The 19595-nt window shown below is 35.9% G+C and overlaps 1 protein-coding gene across 1 annotated transcript in view; it reads right to left on the minus strand.

Moving 5' to 3' along the window:
* Nucleotides 1-1239: 1239 nt before the first annotated feature.
* The window catches only part of KCTD8 (potassium channel tetramerization domain containing 8), a 100712-nt gene continuing 82356 nt past the window's right edge, over nt 1240-19595 (minus strand). The window contains exon 2 of the mRNA XM_075499198.1: nt 1240-1700. Coding sequence (XP_075355313.1) covers nt 1240-1700 — 461 coding nt within the window. The remainder of the gene's footprint in view (nt 1701-19595) is intronic.

The raw sequence follows: 19595 nt of genomic DNA on the forward strand, positions 1-19595 counted from the left end.
ATAGGTTTGTCATATAGAGTTGACTATTCATAGAAAACTACTCATTTGTAAATGTGCACTCTTCTGTGATATTTTAAATCGTCTATTTCTAAGCTGATTTTTGTGAACTTGTCAAATTGGAACTGCTTTCAGCTCTGTTAGTAAAACCACTCAGTTTTTTAGTTCATTCCCTGCTGCTTCTTAGCGTAACTCTCTTCCTCTTGGAGGGTATGTATGGTGGTTCCAATTAAATGGGACTACCCTAAATATTTTTCACCCACTCTTGAAACATGTTTTTTGTTTTGTTTTTTTTTCAGCACAGTAGTTATGAAAACGTTAAACAAAAAGTAACAATTTGCTTGATTCTATTTTTAAAAAAGAGAGGAGATAACGATAGCCAAGAAAATGTACCAGATGGTTCTTTTAATAAATACATTAAAGTCTCTTTTATTTTTCTCCAATTTTAGCGACTAACATAACAGAAACTTTCAGACCATCAAACCAGTTTTCACAATCTGCCATAAGTTTGCATTTCACAGAAATAATCCTGACAAGCACTAATAGATGAACGTTGTTGGAGCAATAATAAAACAGTATAAGGCATATTTACACCATCTTTACATACAGAACACTGTACACACAAAAAAATCACAGATCCAGAACAAAGTAAATTCAATCCCTTAGACATTTTATGTTTATAGGCTTGGTATCAAACAAATAATTCTCCAAGCAACAGACAACCTCTTGTTCTTGTGTGATTTATTTGTAACATTGTGCTCATGCAAAATAGGTATTTGCTTTATTGCATTAACATTGAAAGAACGCTGGGAATTAGTTCTGAAACCAGTTCAATTGAATTTTAAACCCTGTTTCTCTTCATCCATAGCAAGTCTGAGTCATTTTTATTGGTGACATAAAACGAGGTGTTAACTGATGATTGAGATTTTTATTTGGTAAGTTCCAAAACAATAATGAAGCTCAACTGACTACAGTTCGAAAACCATCTTTCCTGACCATGCATATTTTTCTTTGCTATTATGAGGTGGTTTAGATGAGACGCCTTTTGTATTTTTTAAGTTTCTATCTTTTTATATATATTTTTAAAGAAACCATGTACTATCCAACATCCACTGTTCACAGAAAGAAATAAGCAGCAGGAATAGCTCTGGTGGCAGTTGGCCAGAAGGAGGACATCGGTAAGTTAGTGGCAACTTAATAAACATCAAATGCCCCAGAGATATGTCATGAAAGAGTTGATTACTATAACCCATATTTCTGTAAGAGTTCAGACTGCCAGGGACGTTTGCGCTCTGGAAAGTAATCTGGAATGTGGATTTTTTTAAAATCTTGGATACATTTTCTCATTTCTTCCTCAACACTCAGCTTCTCACATACCTTCTTTTTGGAAAGATTTGTTTCTCTGGACTTGCTAATGAGAGTTTGAAAGAGTTCACTGTTCCTGCGTTTGTCTGGTGGTGGCATCCACTGCACTGGGGCCTTCTTAGACGGACGATCCAAAGTCAGAGTATTTGGCTGGTGGGCTGTGGATGGCTGAGTGCTGGTGGCATTTTCTTGAGGGGTGCTCGCTTCCGAGTGGCTGTCGCAGCTCGAGGTGGACAACTCGTTACAGGAAGTCCCACTTTCACTGCCCTTGTCCAAGACTTTGTCGTGCTTCCTTTCTTCGTGGTCTTGTTTGGGGGAAACGGTTCGCTGTGGGGGTCCTAATACAAGGCAGGAAAGAAAAAGTATTAAGCACTGGTTTACACAGAAAACTGATCAGCTACCGTTTAGAAAAACGTGACTCAGAGTCTCGGCTGGGATAAACTGGTGGTACTTCCTTTCAGTCAAAAGAACTATACCAGACTGGTACACAGTTTGAAGGTCTGGTCCTACATGTGCGTTCAGTTGTCACAATTCTCATTCCTGAAAATGTTTATGGCAAGAATAACTTCACTGCCTGCCTAAGAATCCAGGTAATGAAATGTGCATAATGCTTACAGATTATCTGCACCAGAAATCCCTGCAGGCAAGTTTAAATGAGCTAGTTTGCTATTGCACCCCAAGACGTTTATTATGAGAAATTAGATTTGGTAGTGTTCTGAAAATACTACCATACAATTCGCAAACTCTTTGCTTAAATACAAATATTCCAAGGGCTTAGATTTTTTTTTGGAAACTCTTAACTCACCTTCCCAGAACAGTCTACCGATATTATGCTCTGCAGATGTCAACTCCGCAGAAGCCCCGGACAGAAAAAGGAGTATTAATCCTAGAATAACAGAGAGATCGCTCACTACTGACAGAGTCTTTAGGCTTTTTTTTTTTTTTATCCTATAGTGATTTCACTGCACTTCTTACTGTCAGTTATTATCCCAGGCTTGCCTCAGTGCAAGCTCAGGATTCAGTTGTACACCTCTTACTGCACAAGCTGGCAGGGAAAAGGGGGTTGTGAAGTTATGGGTAAAGAGGCACTCTGCAGCAGCTGGGAGAGCCATCTGATGGCCTTTCAGCAGGCACTGCTCAGCGCTTCGTGCGCCTGCAAATCGGGTCTAGGCTGTTTGTTATTCTCTCCAGATACCACTTTTGCTTTGAAGTCTTAAGCAGAATATGAATGTGAAAATTAGGTGGTAGCCGCTAAATCTGTACAAGCATTTTCATTTCTGAAGGCTTATTTCAAAACTCCAGCTGTGAAGTGAAATGATGCTATGCTGGCATCATATAAACGTCACAATCTTAATTTAGGACACTATCTAAAGCTCACAGAAATATCTGCAGAGTTCAAGAGGCATTGGATCAGACCAAAGGGAAAGATTTCAAAGATGTTTCAACATCTAAATGAAAATGAAGATTGGGAGTTCAGTGGCAGTTGTATGTCTGCTATGAATCCTGAGAGTCCAAACAGTTTAGGTATCTAAATATCTTAGGAAAACTAGGTTATCGTTACAGTTTACTGAAAACACCACCAGCATTGGTTAACCGCCTTGGCCAGTACCAAAACTCAGGGTATGACAGCTCAACCTTGACTTACTGGGACAGAGTGGCAAGGAGATTTTTGAGTCACTTAGTATTCTGTTTTTCAGAATTAGAAATTAGAAATATAATTACAATTATAAAGAATGCAGGAGCAATATGAACACTCTAGGATCTTTTTGACAGTGCAGTTTATGATTCAAAGGAATCTAAGAAGACTGCAATATTTTCTATGAGACACAGGGGAAAACCAAAACAAAACACAAAAGGAAATAAATAATAAACTAACAACAGCAGCATTTAACAACCTGCTTTGCTTTTGTTTTAGCCAGCATCCCAGGATGAAGTGTCATATTTCTGTAGTCCACCTAGAGAAACCCATGAATAAACAAGATCCAAAGAAGAGTGATAACAATCCATCAGGACTTGTACTTGCATTATTCAGAGGGAAAAACACAAGTGATTTTCTACTTCATTATATTCATCCCAAATATTTAGCGCATGGCTGCAGCGATTTCCTTCCTCTTTCTCCTCCAGAAATATGTTCACCTTCTTAAATAGATTTACATGCCTGCCTTCTATTGTTGTATCTGGCATTTCATTTCATACCTCAAACCACTGTATGAATATGCTAAATCGAGAGTCAGCTGGCTTTATGGAATTATTCTGGCTTTGCAGCATGTGATTTTAAAACTGAGTAGTTAATCAGATAGTGATTTCAGTACTGTTACTCTGATTTTCAGTAACATGATTAACATCGTATCTAATCTAGTTTACAATCTTAGCTTCTTCAAATGTAACAACGCACTCAATGACTAAGAAACAAAAGTTTTCTGTTAGCAACACCCTGTAGTCTTCAACTCTGCCTTTCCTGCCCAGTTCTTTGCTGTAACTTCATAAATCAAGATATTATTTCTAATTGGTCTATTTATACTTACTTCTTTATTGGTACTCTTTGCTTCTCAAGGGCTCAAACCTGCAATGTACTAAGAATCTATTTCAAAAAAGCACTGAAATACACCTTCAAGAATATAAAAAATTCCATTTCCTGCTACAAGATTATTCAGGAGCCTGACAATAGGCAGGTATTTAAATGCTTTTTTGGATCAGAGCCCTGAGGTTCATTACCTTACAGCACTGAGCTCTGTATGCTTCACTGAATTGCCTAAATTCAAGATAACTTTAATCCAAACACAGGTTTCTCCCACACCTCTCCTTTTAAAAATTAACAAATCCTCCCTCACAAAGAATTCTTTATATGCTCCTGCACTTCTTTCTCAATAGTGTGTTATTAACAGAAGCAACAGTTCTGCTAGAAGGGAGTTTTTTTCTCACAATATTTTCCACCTGCTGAAACCCAAAAGAATTTATAAATACATAAGAAAGGATTCTCAAAAGATATTTGTTTAATTTTCAACATCAGGGATTATCAGATAAAGTTAGCTACATCTCTAATGCAGAAAACATCTCCTTATTGCCCTCTATGCTGGCACACTCATTTGTGGCCGGGATCGTGTGATGGGATGCTGTCTCCACTGTACCTTCTCAGCCCTTCCAGGATAACACCAAAGACCTTCAAATAGCTCAGTCTACCTGAAACTATTTATTTTCCGGGAGTGCAGAATAGTTCTTAAAGACTCAGAGAAAGTACACTTGCTCCAACATGCACGTAACACTAAAAAACTTCACTGATTTACAATCTGTCCCTCCTGCTTCTGCTCTTTCTAGGATCTCCCACCTGCTACTGGTTCTCCAACTTCTCCTCCAGGCAGTTCCAGTAGACACTGAACTTCCCACTTCTTCTTTTTCCTTTATTGCTCTTATATGGCTTCCTTTCCCTCAGAAAGTTAGAACGTGAGCTTGCCCTTTACCTGGGCTTACTCACCACCTCTACCACGGTGGCTACTGGACTCCCGTCTGGTAGACTTGAGAGAATATCTCTCTCAAACACATTTCTCTGATCAGTAAGGTCTATCACATTCACTTCGACTGTATTTATCCCTCATCTATGTTGCTCTCTGCGCACATTTTAGCCAACATATACTGGCAGAATTGACTGACAAAATAATCACTTGCAAACAATTACTAGAAAATATTGATGGGAAATGAACTAGAAACTTATAAACCTAATTCTCTGCAGTGCAAATCTGCTTCTGTCAGTTACGACAATCAAGAAAAGGAACCAGAAGAAGTTCTCTCTGGCTTCCCTGTCGAACAATAACTGAGCAACAGAGCTCCAGTCAGGAACAGAACATGACAAGTACAACAGCAAACTATTCACTGGCCAAGAACAATTGGTTGAAAATTGTAACCAAGTACTTCTGGAAGTCAAATAAAGCTTAGATAGCTCTAAATTGCTTGTGGATATTCATAAAGTGCAATCTGAATAACTATTTGAAGATTTCTTTAGCTCTATCTCCTGCAATAGAGAAAAATACCACACTGGAAACACTAAAAGCATAAAATAATTATATTCTGCTTATCTATATTTCCATTTTTCCGTACACTTATTTTCTTAAATATTAATACATCAGGCTTAAAATAAAGGAAATCATATTCTAATCCAATTAACCTGACTGCTCCATTCTCCTCTCTCTCTGTAAGTCAAATGCCCATGTGCAGTGGTAGATTCACGAATAAACTTCTTCCTCACTCAGCTACTTTATTCCTACAGTGTCTCAAAGATCATCTGTTTGTTTATAAATCAGTTTATTTTTACTGCAGAATGTAAAAGAAGTTGCGAACATATGCATAGATTGCTGAGGTTAGCTATTTTAATAACAACTATATTGACATGAAGAACGGAAAATCTTAGCTCTGGAGTGCAACAGTTATAGCTGGATGTAAGACATGTAGATAAGAGTTGAAGCTGATATAAAAATAGTCATAAGGAAACAAAACATAACCAACATTTTCAATGTGTTCAATATGCAGTACCTCAATCAGGAAGAATGGAATCTGTTAAAGAGAAGTTACCTTTTACTGTTGGTCCAGAAAATATACATGAAAAAAGTGAAATTATTTGAGTTTTATCAATCCCCTTGCCAGCACTATAAAATTAAGCCTGTTGTTGATTTAAATAAAAAACTAAACCGATTTAAAAAACCCAACCAAACAACCCCCAAATCTTGAGTTTTTCTATGATGTAATTTTAGTGAAAACAAAGTTCCTGGAGGTATTTTATCCTCATAATTTTCTGTTTCTTCAAATGTACTTTTTTAAAAAAAACCCCAGTTCTACTAGATATAGTCTATTGAATTAATCAAATAACCCAATTAAGTGTTCCTTTGAACTGATACAGCTACCTCTTGCATAAGCCAAAAATTTTTAGCAAATACTTCATATTTATTGAGAACGCATCTTAAAAACATAGCAGCAAAATTGTTAATAAAATTATGATGTAAAAAAATTCCATGTTTTTAACTGATTTCATAAAAAATGAAGACAGGAGGGCAACAGGGTTTTAAAGTGACTGATTATATTGGAAGGCTCAGAAGCATAATAGCAACGAGAACAAAAGTTATTTTTATTTGTATCTGTAAAAGAAATGATATCTAATCCAACAATGCCATTCACATTTTTATTCACAATTTTGGCATGCTTGAGAATATTGGCAGCATGTGATTTGCACATGATTTTGCATGAAATGCAATTTTTTTCACATTGTTTTGCATAGGGAAAAAATCCTTATTTTTATAGGCTACACAGGACCTTCAGTCTGGTACACAGCTATCTTAAACGCTTGAACGAACTTTTCTTCTACCTACTATGTCAAAATTACATTATATTCAGAGTGAATATAAGATTAATCCTAATGTGTTTTATGATTTAATCTTAAGAATCTAAGAAAAATTAACTATAATTAATATACAATCATAGAAAAAATACTCATCAAATCTCACGTTATGATGAACTTATCCATCTTACATTTCTAGGGTTTTTTATTACCTTTCACCAACATTTGAAGTATTACAGTACACTGAATGCTTAGAGAGAAGTCACCTGTGAAATCTGATGACAGGTTATGGCTACTGTGGGAACATTTTCATTACCAGACTTTTGAGTACTTAATATCACACTTCAATGGTAAATGATTATCTTTTATGTCTAATTTCACTTTGATTTTATTTTTAAAAAAGATTATTTTTAAGAGCTATAAAAGGATAGCTCTAAACCCCTGACATTTTCTGTGGCTTATTAATGATGTTTCCAGTTTTAGAAGAAAATCCTGTTCTTAGAGCCCAGCTCAACACATGAATTCATTCCCTGAGATCAGCAGGGGATTCAGCTTGCCTCTTACCACTAGAGCTGTAGGTTAAAACTAGCTTTATGGCAGGCAAATTTACAAGGGACTTCCTGACCACTGCACACTGTCCTCCTTAATGCACTACAAAATCAAGCTAAATCCACTGCTTGGATTTAGCAGTGAGAGTTTATGTAGTTTTTTTAACTCCATACAGTTTGTCAAGGAAACTTTTCTACTTATTTTAGGTATTGCAATTTACATCTAACATTGGGAAAGGGGAGAGAGGGAAGGCCATGCCCCACTTAATTTCTATTTTAAGGCTAATATGCAGGCCTACACAGGAATTAAATGGCATGCAGTCCTCAGCTGCCCCTCTGCCTGTGGATGAATTTTATCCATTATGAACTTCCCAAGCAAACAGTACTAATAACTAAGTATATAATGTGAGAAATATCTAAGTGCTCTTGACAAGCTCTGCTCTTGACAGCTTGCACTTATGGGAAAAATTGAAGAGCTCAGTGTAGAGATTTCAGTGGAACAAAACTTTGTGTGGGAGTCTTTATGCTGTGTGGTTTCAAATCACTTCAAGTGAAAAAAAATTATATATATTCAGTTTCCAATTTGGGTCTCATCTGATAAAAAATTTCAAACCACTTTTTGGATTAAAGGCTTGATCCAAAGAATGCTTAGTATATAATACTGAAGTATTTTTCAGAAAGGAGGATTGAAACTCAACATTTCCTATTTTTCTTCCTCCTTTCAGATGAGTGACAAATTGCTATGCATAGCCAAATGCTCACACTTTCATGTTCTTTGACCCAACTGAGGCTTGGCTTTAGTCAATGCAAAGTAGAATAGCTTCAATAAAATGAAGAGAATGTTCCCTTCGCCTTCGATTACTTCAGGGTAACATATTCATTTGGAAGAAGTGAGTTAACTTCCCTCAGGCACAAGAGGGAATTAGTATCTGGGAGGTTTTGATTTATTAATGTGCTAAGCCCTGAACTCTTGGGTAAAAGGCCAGCACTGTTGACATATCAACTTCGGTACTGAGCAAAACCTGAATTTTATGTGATTTAAGAAAGCCCAGCAAGTCGGCTTGCAGATGAGACTGCCACAGAGAGGTCTTGTGAATCTCAGCAGGGCTTCCCTGACATGAAGAATAGCACTTAGGTTATTCACATTTTATCAAAACAGTTTTGCAAATATGCCCTATGCTCTGGCAAAGCTTCAAATTCATATCTACAGGGCATGCAAATTGGTTTGGCTTCACTAACTAGCTGATTCTGAGCTGTGAGTCTGGGTCCAAAACTGCATTCATTTAAAAAAAAGTTTTAGACTTTAATGTTGACCCCATTCAAGTCAAAGAAAACACACTCTGTGACCTTAAGGTACAAAAAATTAATTCAAAAATAAAGCCTGTTCATTCTAGTGTGAATGCAAAAAAAGATCTTCGAGGGAAAGCAATTTAATGGTGAAAGCAGAAAGGGTGAAAAAGTACTTTCTCTTCTTACAGAAAAAAAAAGGAAGTTAGAATTATTTCTATAACTTTTCAGTACTTTACTCAGAAAGCATATTTCTATGGACATCCCTGGAAAATTCATCTTTAGGTGAAACCAAGCAAAATTATTGCAGATAATACTTTAGCCCCCAAATATTTGCGCAAGAACATGTGAAAATACTATGTTCTAAAGAAAACCTCACCATAGACTTAATTATCGTCTTTGCTAGAATGTAGAACCTATAATAATAGGATGTTAAATGAGTCATTGTAAACAAACTAAAGAAATTATGAGAAATTAAAAAAAAAATCATGGCGATTATGACAGATGAAGGCAAAATATACTCCTTGATTATTCTGAAAGGTTTTACTACATTCAGAATTTAATAGGAAATGCAAATATTCCCATAATTTTTCCTGTCCTCCTGTCCATGAGGCATCTCACATGCTTTGATTCCAACACAAAATTTCAAAGTGGGAACTGTACACTGAAGTCTTCTTGGTAATGTTTAGGAGCATTAAGATTTTTAAGAGTGTTTATTTGCTGTTTCATGGATATTTCAATAGGAAGAATATGTCTGTGATTGCACTCTTGATGAAGCCTTTTATTTAAATCTCCTTACCTGCCATGGAAAGATAAAAAGACACTGTGTAGAGATTGCGGCTGTATTGGGCACAGCTCCCACAGGGGAAATTACCCTTTAATAGTGTTAAGCTCGATGGTGTGTGAATGGTTATGTGGTACTTGAAGTGAATGAACCAATTCGTCTTTCAGATTAGGACCACATGCCTGTAAGTGATAAGTGCTTTGTCTCAAAAGAAAAAAAAAGAACACAACAACATAAAAATATTTTTCTGTCACATTTACTACCACCTGATGTTAAACTAACTTCTAGAAAGGGTACAGTAGAATGAGTTAAATAAATCAATGAGGAAAATTTCTTTGCTTATTTCCAGTCAGGCTGTATTTTAAGTATTAACATTATTCACAATATAAAAAGACTAATTAATATGCAGAGAGGGAACTATTCTTGTTATTTGGAATGACAGAAGATATACAATAAACAATCCTGTGCCCAACTTGAATTCATTAGATACTTCACCCTAATCTTGTTTTGAACAAACAACGAAACCATACTCCTTCCATTTGTTACTCTTCCAACTGAGTTTTGTGGTAGGCAAAACCACACTTAAATAGGAGAGAACCAGTGAAATTCTGACATGGACAATTTGTTGCATTCCAGTAAAACTAATGCAGAGTCCACAGCTTTTTATTAAATACATTAATCAGAAAATTTTGAAGTCATTCTGAGAAGTGTCTTTTCTTGGTAGATAAGTTAAAGATAACAGGAAAGACCAGTAATTTTCACATCCAACTACAGAGTCAAATATTGAAGATGATATTTTTATTTTGTGGAGTTAGAGATGGCTACCGCATTAATGCTACGCTGGAGATACAAGAAGAAAATTAAATGTTCGGAATAGATAAAATACAAGCTGAATCAACATCAAAAGACTGAACGTCAGGAAACCACCAATACTGCCAATATCCACCTACTGTGTATGATGCATGACAGATTTTATTCATTTCAGGACTGTATCACTAGGTCAATATTTTGCAGCCAAAGATATCAACCCTCCTGGTTAACCTTGAAGAGACCACTGTTTAGCAAACAGATTGCAAGATCTTCTGTAAAATCCCAGAAGCAAAATTTAAAAAGTCTATCCCAGCTAAAGGAATATTGTAAAGTTATCTAACAAGTTCCTAGCAGACAACACAAGCTTCCAGAGTCAGCCAGATGCTTCGCAGTTTGTATGTAAGTTATTTGGAGAAATAGGGTTTACTGAAGCAGTACAGAATTTTCTTCCTGAAGCAAACTCCGGATAAGTCATTGCATTTTTCAGTGGTGGTCATAAGCTATATTAATCTCCACTAACAGCAGAGTAATAACAATAAAATACAAACATTATACTAGTAGCAGCCAGACTGAGCTTGATCTTGAGATTGGAGGGTTTTGGGTATTTTGCAATGAAAGCAATTTGACACAATCATTTTGCATGTAGAATGGTTGAATTGTCTCTGCACCTGTAGAAATATTTTTCCCTTGACCTAAATCTGAAAATGTAGGTACTTAAAATAATTTTGATGCTTGAAGGAAATCTCGGAAATGAATGCATTGGTATACATGACAAATGAGAACAACTTTCATAAAAAGCATGTCTCTTCCATAACTTCACTTGCTACAGTGAATAGCCCCAATTGCTTGTATTTCAGTAACATCTCGGCAACATCTGGTAGATATGCGTGTCATTCATTTCCAAACTGTAAAGTAGCATGCTCAGCTCTGTATGCTAATATTATTTGCCTTTTTTTGACTGGTTATTTTTCAGTGGCTATCTGTTAAGAGCTAAAATCTTTTGTTCTGTTGATGAAAAATGCTTATGAGTTGCTTATCAGATGCAATATTTTCCCTTATAGAAAGAGTTAATTGAAATTAAAGTCCACCAAATTATCTTCCAATTATTAATTTGGCATCTGAAAGTTAATAAGACTTAGTGATATTCTCAGTGAATATTCTCAGTGAATATTCTCAGTGAATATTCACTATTCTTAGTGAATATCTAGAGTGATATTCTCAATTTACCACAAAAGGGAGTCAGGAGAACAGTACCAAAAGCAGGACATTTTACCAGGTTGCTCTTATAAACTCCCTTAAGACTTCAGTGCTTCTTTCCCCTAACTGGTGCTGGCAGAAAGTTTACTTCGTTAATGCTGATCACTGGAAGAGTGACCCAGACCCCAGTCTTCGAGCTCCGACTCTAGCCCTTGCAGCTAAAAGGAGAAGTACATTCTTATTCTTTCAACACCAGGATACCGAGCACTACTACAGAATCTCAGTGTCAAGGATGCAAATGGCTTTAAGTTGTTCTTTCTTAACCGTTTCCTTGAAATCACATCTAACACAAGCTTAAAGTTACCAGAAGAAAAAAAAAAAGCCAACAACACATTGCAATCGCTTTATAAGGGCAGAAGTGACAAAAAAGAAAGACAATGACTCCATCTTCGCATTGCAGAAACATATCCCAGATACATCTCCCTCCCAGGATTCATAGGACAAACTATAAATGACTGCTTAACTTGTGGCTTTAGAGACTCAGCTCTATTTCCTATTCTGTGTCCTCAGACTGCATACAGAGTAAACAGCTGTTGGGCTGGGGAAGGGCACTGACTTTTATATCCCTGTTTTTCCTGCTATAGCCCCCTGATCCTTGGGGGTCCCTCTGAGGTTGCCAGATATTATCATTCCCCTTCCTTGCTCCCTTCCCCTTTCTTCTAAGGCCGTATTTATTTGTAAGTGAATCTGGAATTTCAGTCTGTTGTCAACCACATTACTGGCAGCTGCCTTCTGCTTTGTAAATATTAATATTGGTTGGGCATCTGTTCAACTGTGAAATAGTCTTTTAGCCACCGGGTCTGTGTTTGGCAAAGCCCTAATCAGAGTTTTAGGCAATGTGAAGCTGAATCTCTTTCCACCCAGATAAGCAATGCTCTTCTTTGAACCACTCAGATTTCATTTTTTCCTAAATTAGTTTTAACTTCTCAGCTGTCAGATGTGGCTCTCTATGTGGCCACATAAATGCTTGTGCCAGAACAAAAGGCACCAGAGGGATGGGAAAGAGTATTCAAGGGAAGGGATTGCACTTTTCAGTGACGGTTTATGGCAATTTGAAACATATGTGAAGCAATTACCTGCCTTCTTGTGACACACATATATATTAAACATACTGACTTAATAATGTCCTCATCAAAATATAGTTTACTTTCAATAAGAATACACATGGAATGTAAAAAATGCCATCTCAAATAAGGTCTACCAGTCAGAAACGTATTTCAGTGGGACTTCAGGGATTCAGTCACTTCCAAAATCACTGCTTCTCTCTTAGAAGCTCCAACATGAGTTAAAGCAGAGGGAGAGTGATTAACACGGCAATTTCAGGAATCTTTGTTTTGATATTTTCTTTTAAGAAAAGTTCATTCACAACTCATTGGTAAGAACTCTCCTCTTTGGGGACTGTCAGTGGCCTCAGTCTTGGTTACTCTGTTCTAACAGTATGAGCAACAGAAAAAAAAACAAACAATAAAAAAGGGACAGAATCAACTGTCACCTTTGTGGCTTGCTTCCCCATTCAATTTCAGATACTAAACCAAAATTTTTCCTCCATAATTTTTATTTCTGTTTGTCTAGTATCATCTCACATTACTTTGCTTTGTCAATTACTTTGTCAATGGCTTTAGATAAAATGTGTAATCTTCATTTCTTCCTTCCAGCTCTTTCAATTTTACAGGTTTCTTTCCTACTGGCATGCAAAATAAATAAATTAATGTTAATGTGAATTTACAGAATGTGTGTAAAACATGCTAGCAGAAAGTTGTCAAAATACCACTGGCTTTGGCATTAGAGAAAGTCTCACATTAAAGAAATATTTCAGACACCAGCAATCTTGGCAGGCTTACATGATACTTACGATAGCACTTTAGGCAATAAGCAAGTGCAAAACAATGGGAAATGCACACTTGAATCAAGTCTGCATTTTACTTTTGATTACTGAGAACGAGCAGTGAATAATATGAACTGGGTAAGAGCCCACAGTGAATTATCTAAGAGTTCAAGCACTAAGAGGGAAGCAATTCAGAATATACTCAGATTATATTTGTATAGTTTTATGCCTTTCCTTGCTGGTCCTTGGGATAATAGAAACGTCTCAATCTGCAAGAATCCTGTGAAAAGACCAGAAATGTGTGCCGAAAGCTTTCCCTAAATAACAGTAATGGTCATCAATGAGGTCTTTCTCACTTCTGTCTACATAGCACGAAGTACATTTCAGACTAACATTTCAACTATAGCAGTGCCATTCATCTATTTTATCATTAAGGTCTAGTACATGAAAAATAAAGTAAACCAATACGAAATTAATGGGGCATTGCATCCTAAACTATGTAAACACATGTCGATAATAACACACTATCTTTAGATCCAAATTCCTAGATCAGCCTAATGGAACATTCAAAGCCTTCGCTCCAAGTAAATAGCTACAGAAAATAAGAAAACATATGCAGAAATCCAATCTTATTTATATGGTATATATTTAAGTAAAATAAAAATTATTGAATATGTAAAGGATAATGAATTCATTCTGCACACAACACCTTGTCCTCTGCAAAAAGCAAAAGTTTGCAAATCATTTGCCTGTAAAAATATTATATATCCATACAAACAAAATATTATGACTATATGACATAAACCCACAAACAGATGAAAAACCTGAAGGTTGAATTCATTAAATGAATTTTCCCTGGGAAACAGTGAAACCACACAGATTACAACTACAGTATAGTAAAGACAATGTGAAGTTCTTAACAGAAATCCTGAGTATTTGCAGAACAAACTACATTTTTGACAAGACAGAACCAACAGCATTTAAGGGACAGGACTACACTGGTCACATTTAGAAATTCAAAACATACAGGGATTCCTAACAGCAATATTTGAAATATTGCAAAATTTCTTCAGTCGCTTCTTAGATAATACTTGAAGATAAAATTGATGTTATGTATCTTGAACTAACCTAAATGTTTCCTCATCACTTAATCCTATAAAAGCAATAAAAGGGAAAGTCTAAAAAGGATTTACTGCTATTACTGAGGTGGTTGTTGTTATTAATATTAATTTTATTTCCCTTGTAGACTATATGTTCTAGTAATAGGCTACATTGTGCATAATGTAGTTGGGCTGCATCATCATTAATTAATAGATGACCTTTGCCCTGAACAGGTTAAAAACTAAGAACAAGACAAGAAACAACAGATGGGAAGAGACAGACAGATGGGAAAGTACCAAAAAATGCAGTATTGGTCAGCACGACAGGCTGGTTGTCTCAGACCTCCAGCTGTCTAATCTTTTGTTAAAGTTTATACGAGCAGCACAAAACCAGAAAGTTTTAAGAAGGATTTTGAAGGATAATAACACAATAGCTTTGCAGATGTTAGTGGTATCTTCTCCGTCAAGTATGAAGCAGCAGCAGAGGTGACATGAATGTGAGCAATAGAGAAAGTCACCATGGTCTGGTTGGGGCTAAGAGTTACCATTGCAACAGCAAATGGTAGGGGCTAGGTGAGGATAGGCAACCAAAGGCCTTAAGTGTGAGGACAAGCAATCCACGTCTGACATAAAAATGAGAGATTTAATGTAGGGACTGAGAAACAAGGGTCAAAGCAATAAACTACAAAACTGATTTTTTTTAACGACACAAAGCAGATGCTCTGGAAGCAGATAAAGTAGTATTTTCCATAGTTAGATACTTAAAGACTGGATGGAAGAGGTGGAAAACAAAGACCCTTTCTTAGAAATATAATTTAATTCTTCATATTTCTAAGCAAGCCCATTTAAGGCTTAAAATCCCCATTGCTTTTAATATAAACAAAAGCTCCCATAAGCAATTTCCATCCAAACACAAGACCCTGCTTCTTCAGTGTATCTGAATTTAATTTCAATATAACTGAAAGTATCATTTGCCAGAAGACTCTCCTCTGTCCTTGGTTAAGCAGCTACATAGGTCTACGGAGCAGCCAGGTCCTGGTTGACTTCTCCACGCTTTCCTCAAGACTTGCTACAACACTTTCTTGCCTCGCCCTAGCTCTTCCCAATGAACTCCTCCCATTTTCTTGCAGCAGAACTCAAGGGATAAACAGCACCAGACCTGTTTTGAGCAAGTTTAGGCTTGTAAAATTGGTCCTACGGAAACTATATACCCTTCTGATTCAAATTTGCTTACGTGTTCAACATGGTGTGTAATTTGATAGTGAAGAGATCTTGCCTCCAATATTTATTTATTCCTTAAATCCCTCATCCCTTACAGAAATATTTTCTGTAAGGTGGCTGCTAGTTGCATCCAACAGTTGCATTTACATGTGACATTTCCATCCCTGACCAAGTAACAAAGACTGATTACTAGCCCAGGTGAAACCAGCATTAGAAAGAGCAGGAAGACCTCATCCTCCTCTTACTCCAAATGTTTCAGATATTTATCATGAAACCCAATCAATATACATAACTGAGATATTTAATCACTTACTACAGTTTGGAATGAATAAATTATGCCCAGCTCAGACTGAAATGTGTTTGTTTAAACTCATTCTTTCTTCAAATATTAACTACATTTGCAAAGTTTTTAAATAATAAAGATGTTAAATAATAAAACACGGACTGATTTTCTACTGTCCTGCAAATTGCACACCAAATGAGTACAGAAGTCTTTCTAAAGAGGGTGACAATGTTCTTTACTGAAAATTTCATTTCTTACATTATTCTTAGAATTTTTTTTAATAAAATATACCAAATCCTGAGAGATTAACAAAATATTTCTTAGCAATACTGAAATATAGATACTATTAGTTGATATCTAATTTATCCCTAATGGAGGCAAAGAAAACAACAAAAAAAGCCCTACAAGAAAAAAGTATGAGAATTTCAGAGGAGAAATACACATTTATTTACACATTTCTCCACAAACCTACATTCCAGTAAATTACCTGAAGAATGTTTCAATTAGGAGCTGAGTGGCTTTTGTAGCTTTGCATAGCAACAAAAAGAATGAGAGCAGGAAGGAAAAATACATTAAAAATCATCTTGGGAGAGTGAACAGACGATACTATTCAAAATTTTTACATCAAATTTCATTTGCCAAACAAACCCGAGCAATTTTCATTTTATCATAGTAACCTACTTTATAGTAAAAACATTACACAGAAAATAATAACCTCATTCTGATTATCACTAATAGTTCTACCTCAGTTTGACCAAAGGCACAGTCAATAATTGTTTTACTAGAGTTTCATTAAAGCTAAACTAATTTACTTTGTCTTATTTTCTTTTCCCATCTTTGACTGGCTCAGCAGAGGATTGCCAGCAGATGGAATAATTACTTTGGAATATTATCACAAGAAAAAAGTCACTGAGTTAGAAAAGCAGCATTTGTTGCATTTTAGTAAGTGATCATTTAGAATGAATATAATCTTATTTTGTATTAATTGGCATTTTCATTGCATTCCTGTAAGAGCTATCATATCTTAGTTGTCCAAAAAACTAAAATGCACAAAACATGAAAATTAAGAAAAAGATAAATGGCAGTTGATATGAAAACACATCTTTCTTCTAATAGCCACAAGGCTTGTGAATATTTACTCTTTCAGAATACAAGACCCATTTGTTGCCTTACAGATGTCGACATGAGCCTGCAGCACCAGTTGCAGTTCTGCATTTGGAAGTTTCCAGCAGCAACCCAAACTGAAACCTGCTTCTGATGACAGCTGAGATGGTGCTTCTTTTTTGTCACCATCCAGAGCTGACAAAAAAGACCCGTCTATATGCAGAAGGACTGTCAGGGGCCAATGATGTAACTTTAGTGACGCAGATTTCTACGTGCAAACTGCACAGTTGTTAACCAGGGAAAGGGCTATGTGTACCCTTTCTTCTCACTTTTTGTATTCCCCAAAAAGGAACCCAGGATCAAAATACTCCTCTCTTGTTACATTCATTGGTCTCAGGCTTCTTATAGTGAAATATTTTGCTTCCTACATACTTGTTTCTCCTACTATTACTATTTTGATTCCCTTATATGCTAGCCTAATTTAAGCAAGCTGTACCAATGATACTATATCTTTTCTATTCAGCTGTACATCGAGCTTTCAAATACAACAAGGCAGTTACCCTGAACAAATTGGTTTTGTGTCTGAAAATGTAATTTTCTTCTGCTTTTCAATGTCAATATGAAAGTTAGGGTGCTTCTGTTTTGCTGCCTGAGTTTCTCCATCTGTAAAATGTGAGTTGTCCCTTCTGTAAAACGCTTCAAGATCTACTGTTGAAAATATTACATGACAACTGGATACTAATAAAATACTAGAATAAATCCCACTGATTTCTTACAAAATAAATTCCAAATTTATTTTAGGGTTACTCAGTAAAGTACAGCTGGGGCAAGAGAAAGTAAAATCAAGATCATAAACTAGGTAACAGGTTTATCTCATGAGACTGTAGAAGAGGTCCCTCTTGTACGTTCTTACTAGTATTTCTGTCTGCTAATGCATGGTATGCCACAGTATTACTGTGGCTTGACAAATTTAGGAAAGCAAAGGAAGTCGAAGTCCTTAGTGGAAAAGATGAATGAAAATCCAGTGATCTCAATGTTGGTTCTTCTGGCTGCTTCTGGTTGACTTTGTCTGAATTTCACAGAATCACAGAATTTCACTCTGCAGTCAAAATGTCTGAATTTCACTCTGCAGTCAAAAGTTTATGAAATTATCCATTCCTATTTGTTTTTTATTAGCCTGAAAGAGTATAAAAAATGTGGAAAAGAGGAAGAAAAATATGCTGATATAGAGTCCTACATTCTTCACATAAGATATTGTAACTTACACGCCTACGATCCAGCTTTCGTATTATCCTTAGTATGCACGAATGGTAGAGCTTCAGAGCTGCCTGTGTTCCAGGCAAGGTCACAGATGGGAGATGAACGCTGGCAGGGACTTTTATTGACAGAACAAAAACTTTGAGATTTCCTTTGAAAGAGACTGTCTGCATTTAAAACAAAACAAAACAAGAAAGGAGAAGTGTAGAGAGAACTCCCTTTCCTGATATATCCTTCCATTTCCCCACAACCAAGCTTAGGGGCTTCACAAACTGGGAACAGTGACGGCAATACGGTGCTATTTCATTATTCCAGCTGGGTGTGTTCTTCATAATTATACTAACACAAAGCAACAGGCACAATCTTGGCTAAACGTTCTATTTCTTTAGAGAAAGACTTTAAACCAGATTCTTTAAACCAGTCATGAAATGCTTTCCAACACAAATACCACCAACTGTTCCCTGTATAAAAACCAAAATAAAATAAAATACCATTCTTCACAGTAAACTTAATAGCTTCTTTGACTTTACTTTTCAACCTTCTGTCATTGATATTGTTTGTTTATAATTTGTCCTCCTCAGCAGATGTTCATAATAAGAAAACAGAAAACACAGGTATTTGTAATATCTAATCATAGTGGAGGTATTGCACTTTTTAAAATATGTAAGGGTCTAGAACAGGATTGCTTCTTCTCTTGCTCAGGGTGGTTTTTGACTTTTGTCTCTTGTTTTAGGATGTAAGTTTTTCCGTTTCACCAAGTAGGATGCTTGTTGTATTTTTATACAATTATATAAAGAAAATGGGGAAATCTGCATAAGTAAAAAAGTAAATTCAAATTTATTAAATTAATTTCCAATGCTTTTGGAAATCACCTGTTTTGATTCTTAAAATTACTTTTTCTAGGAAAAAATAATTTAAATCCATGTGCTTAAATATTTTAGCTTTTGATGAAACCCATATTTTTCCCTGAAAAAATATTTCAGCAGATTTTGCTGAACACAATCAGTGCTATAAATACAGCCTCCACATCTTACATCACCCTATGTCTGTGACACAACTGAACCAACAGTTCCACAGATCACTTTTAAGATATTTGTCTGAAGCTATTTAATGTCTTCATATGAATGAATAAAAGGGAGAAAGGGGCAAAGAATAGGAATAATTTTAACATGTATGGTAAAGTAATTAGAATAAGACTGTCCCTGGATTATGCAGTATCTATGGATAATGCAGATACAGTACTAAAAATATAGATATAGAAATACATTTCTACTAATGGCAAGACATTATATAATATATCCATATAACACAAAAAATGCCACGTTTTTTTCTCAGCAGGTGGAGGCAGGCAATTATTTTACAATCATCATCTCCTTTGCTTCCTACTGCTACTGTTATGCTCAGTAATGAGAATTTCAATTCTGGCACATTCAT

This window comes from Mycteria americana, chromosome 4 (genome assembly GCF_035582795.1).
Source record: "Mycteria americana isolate JAX WOST 10 ecotype Jacksonville Zoo and Gardens chromosome 4, USCA_MyAme_1.0, whole genome shotgun sequence".
Taxonomy (NCBI): Eukaryota; Metazoa; Chordata; class Aves; order Ciconiiformes; family Ciconiidae; genus Mycteria; species Mycteria americana.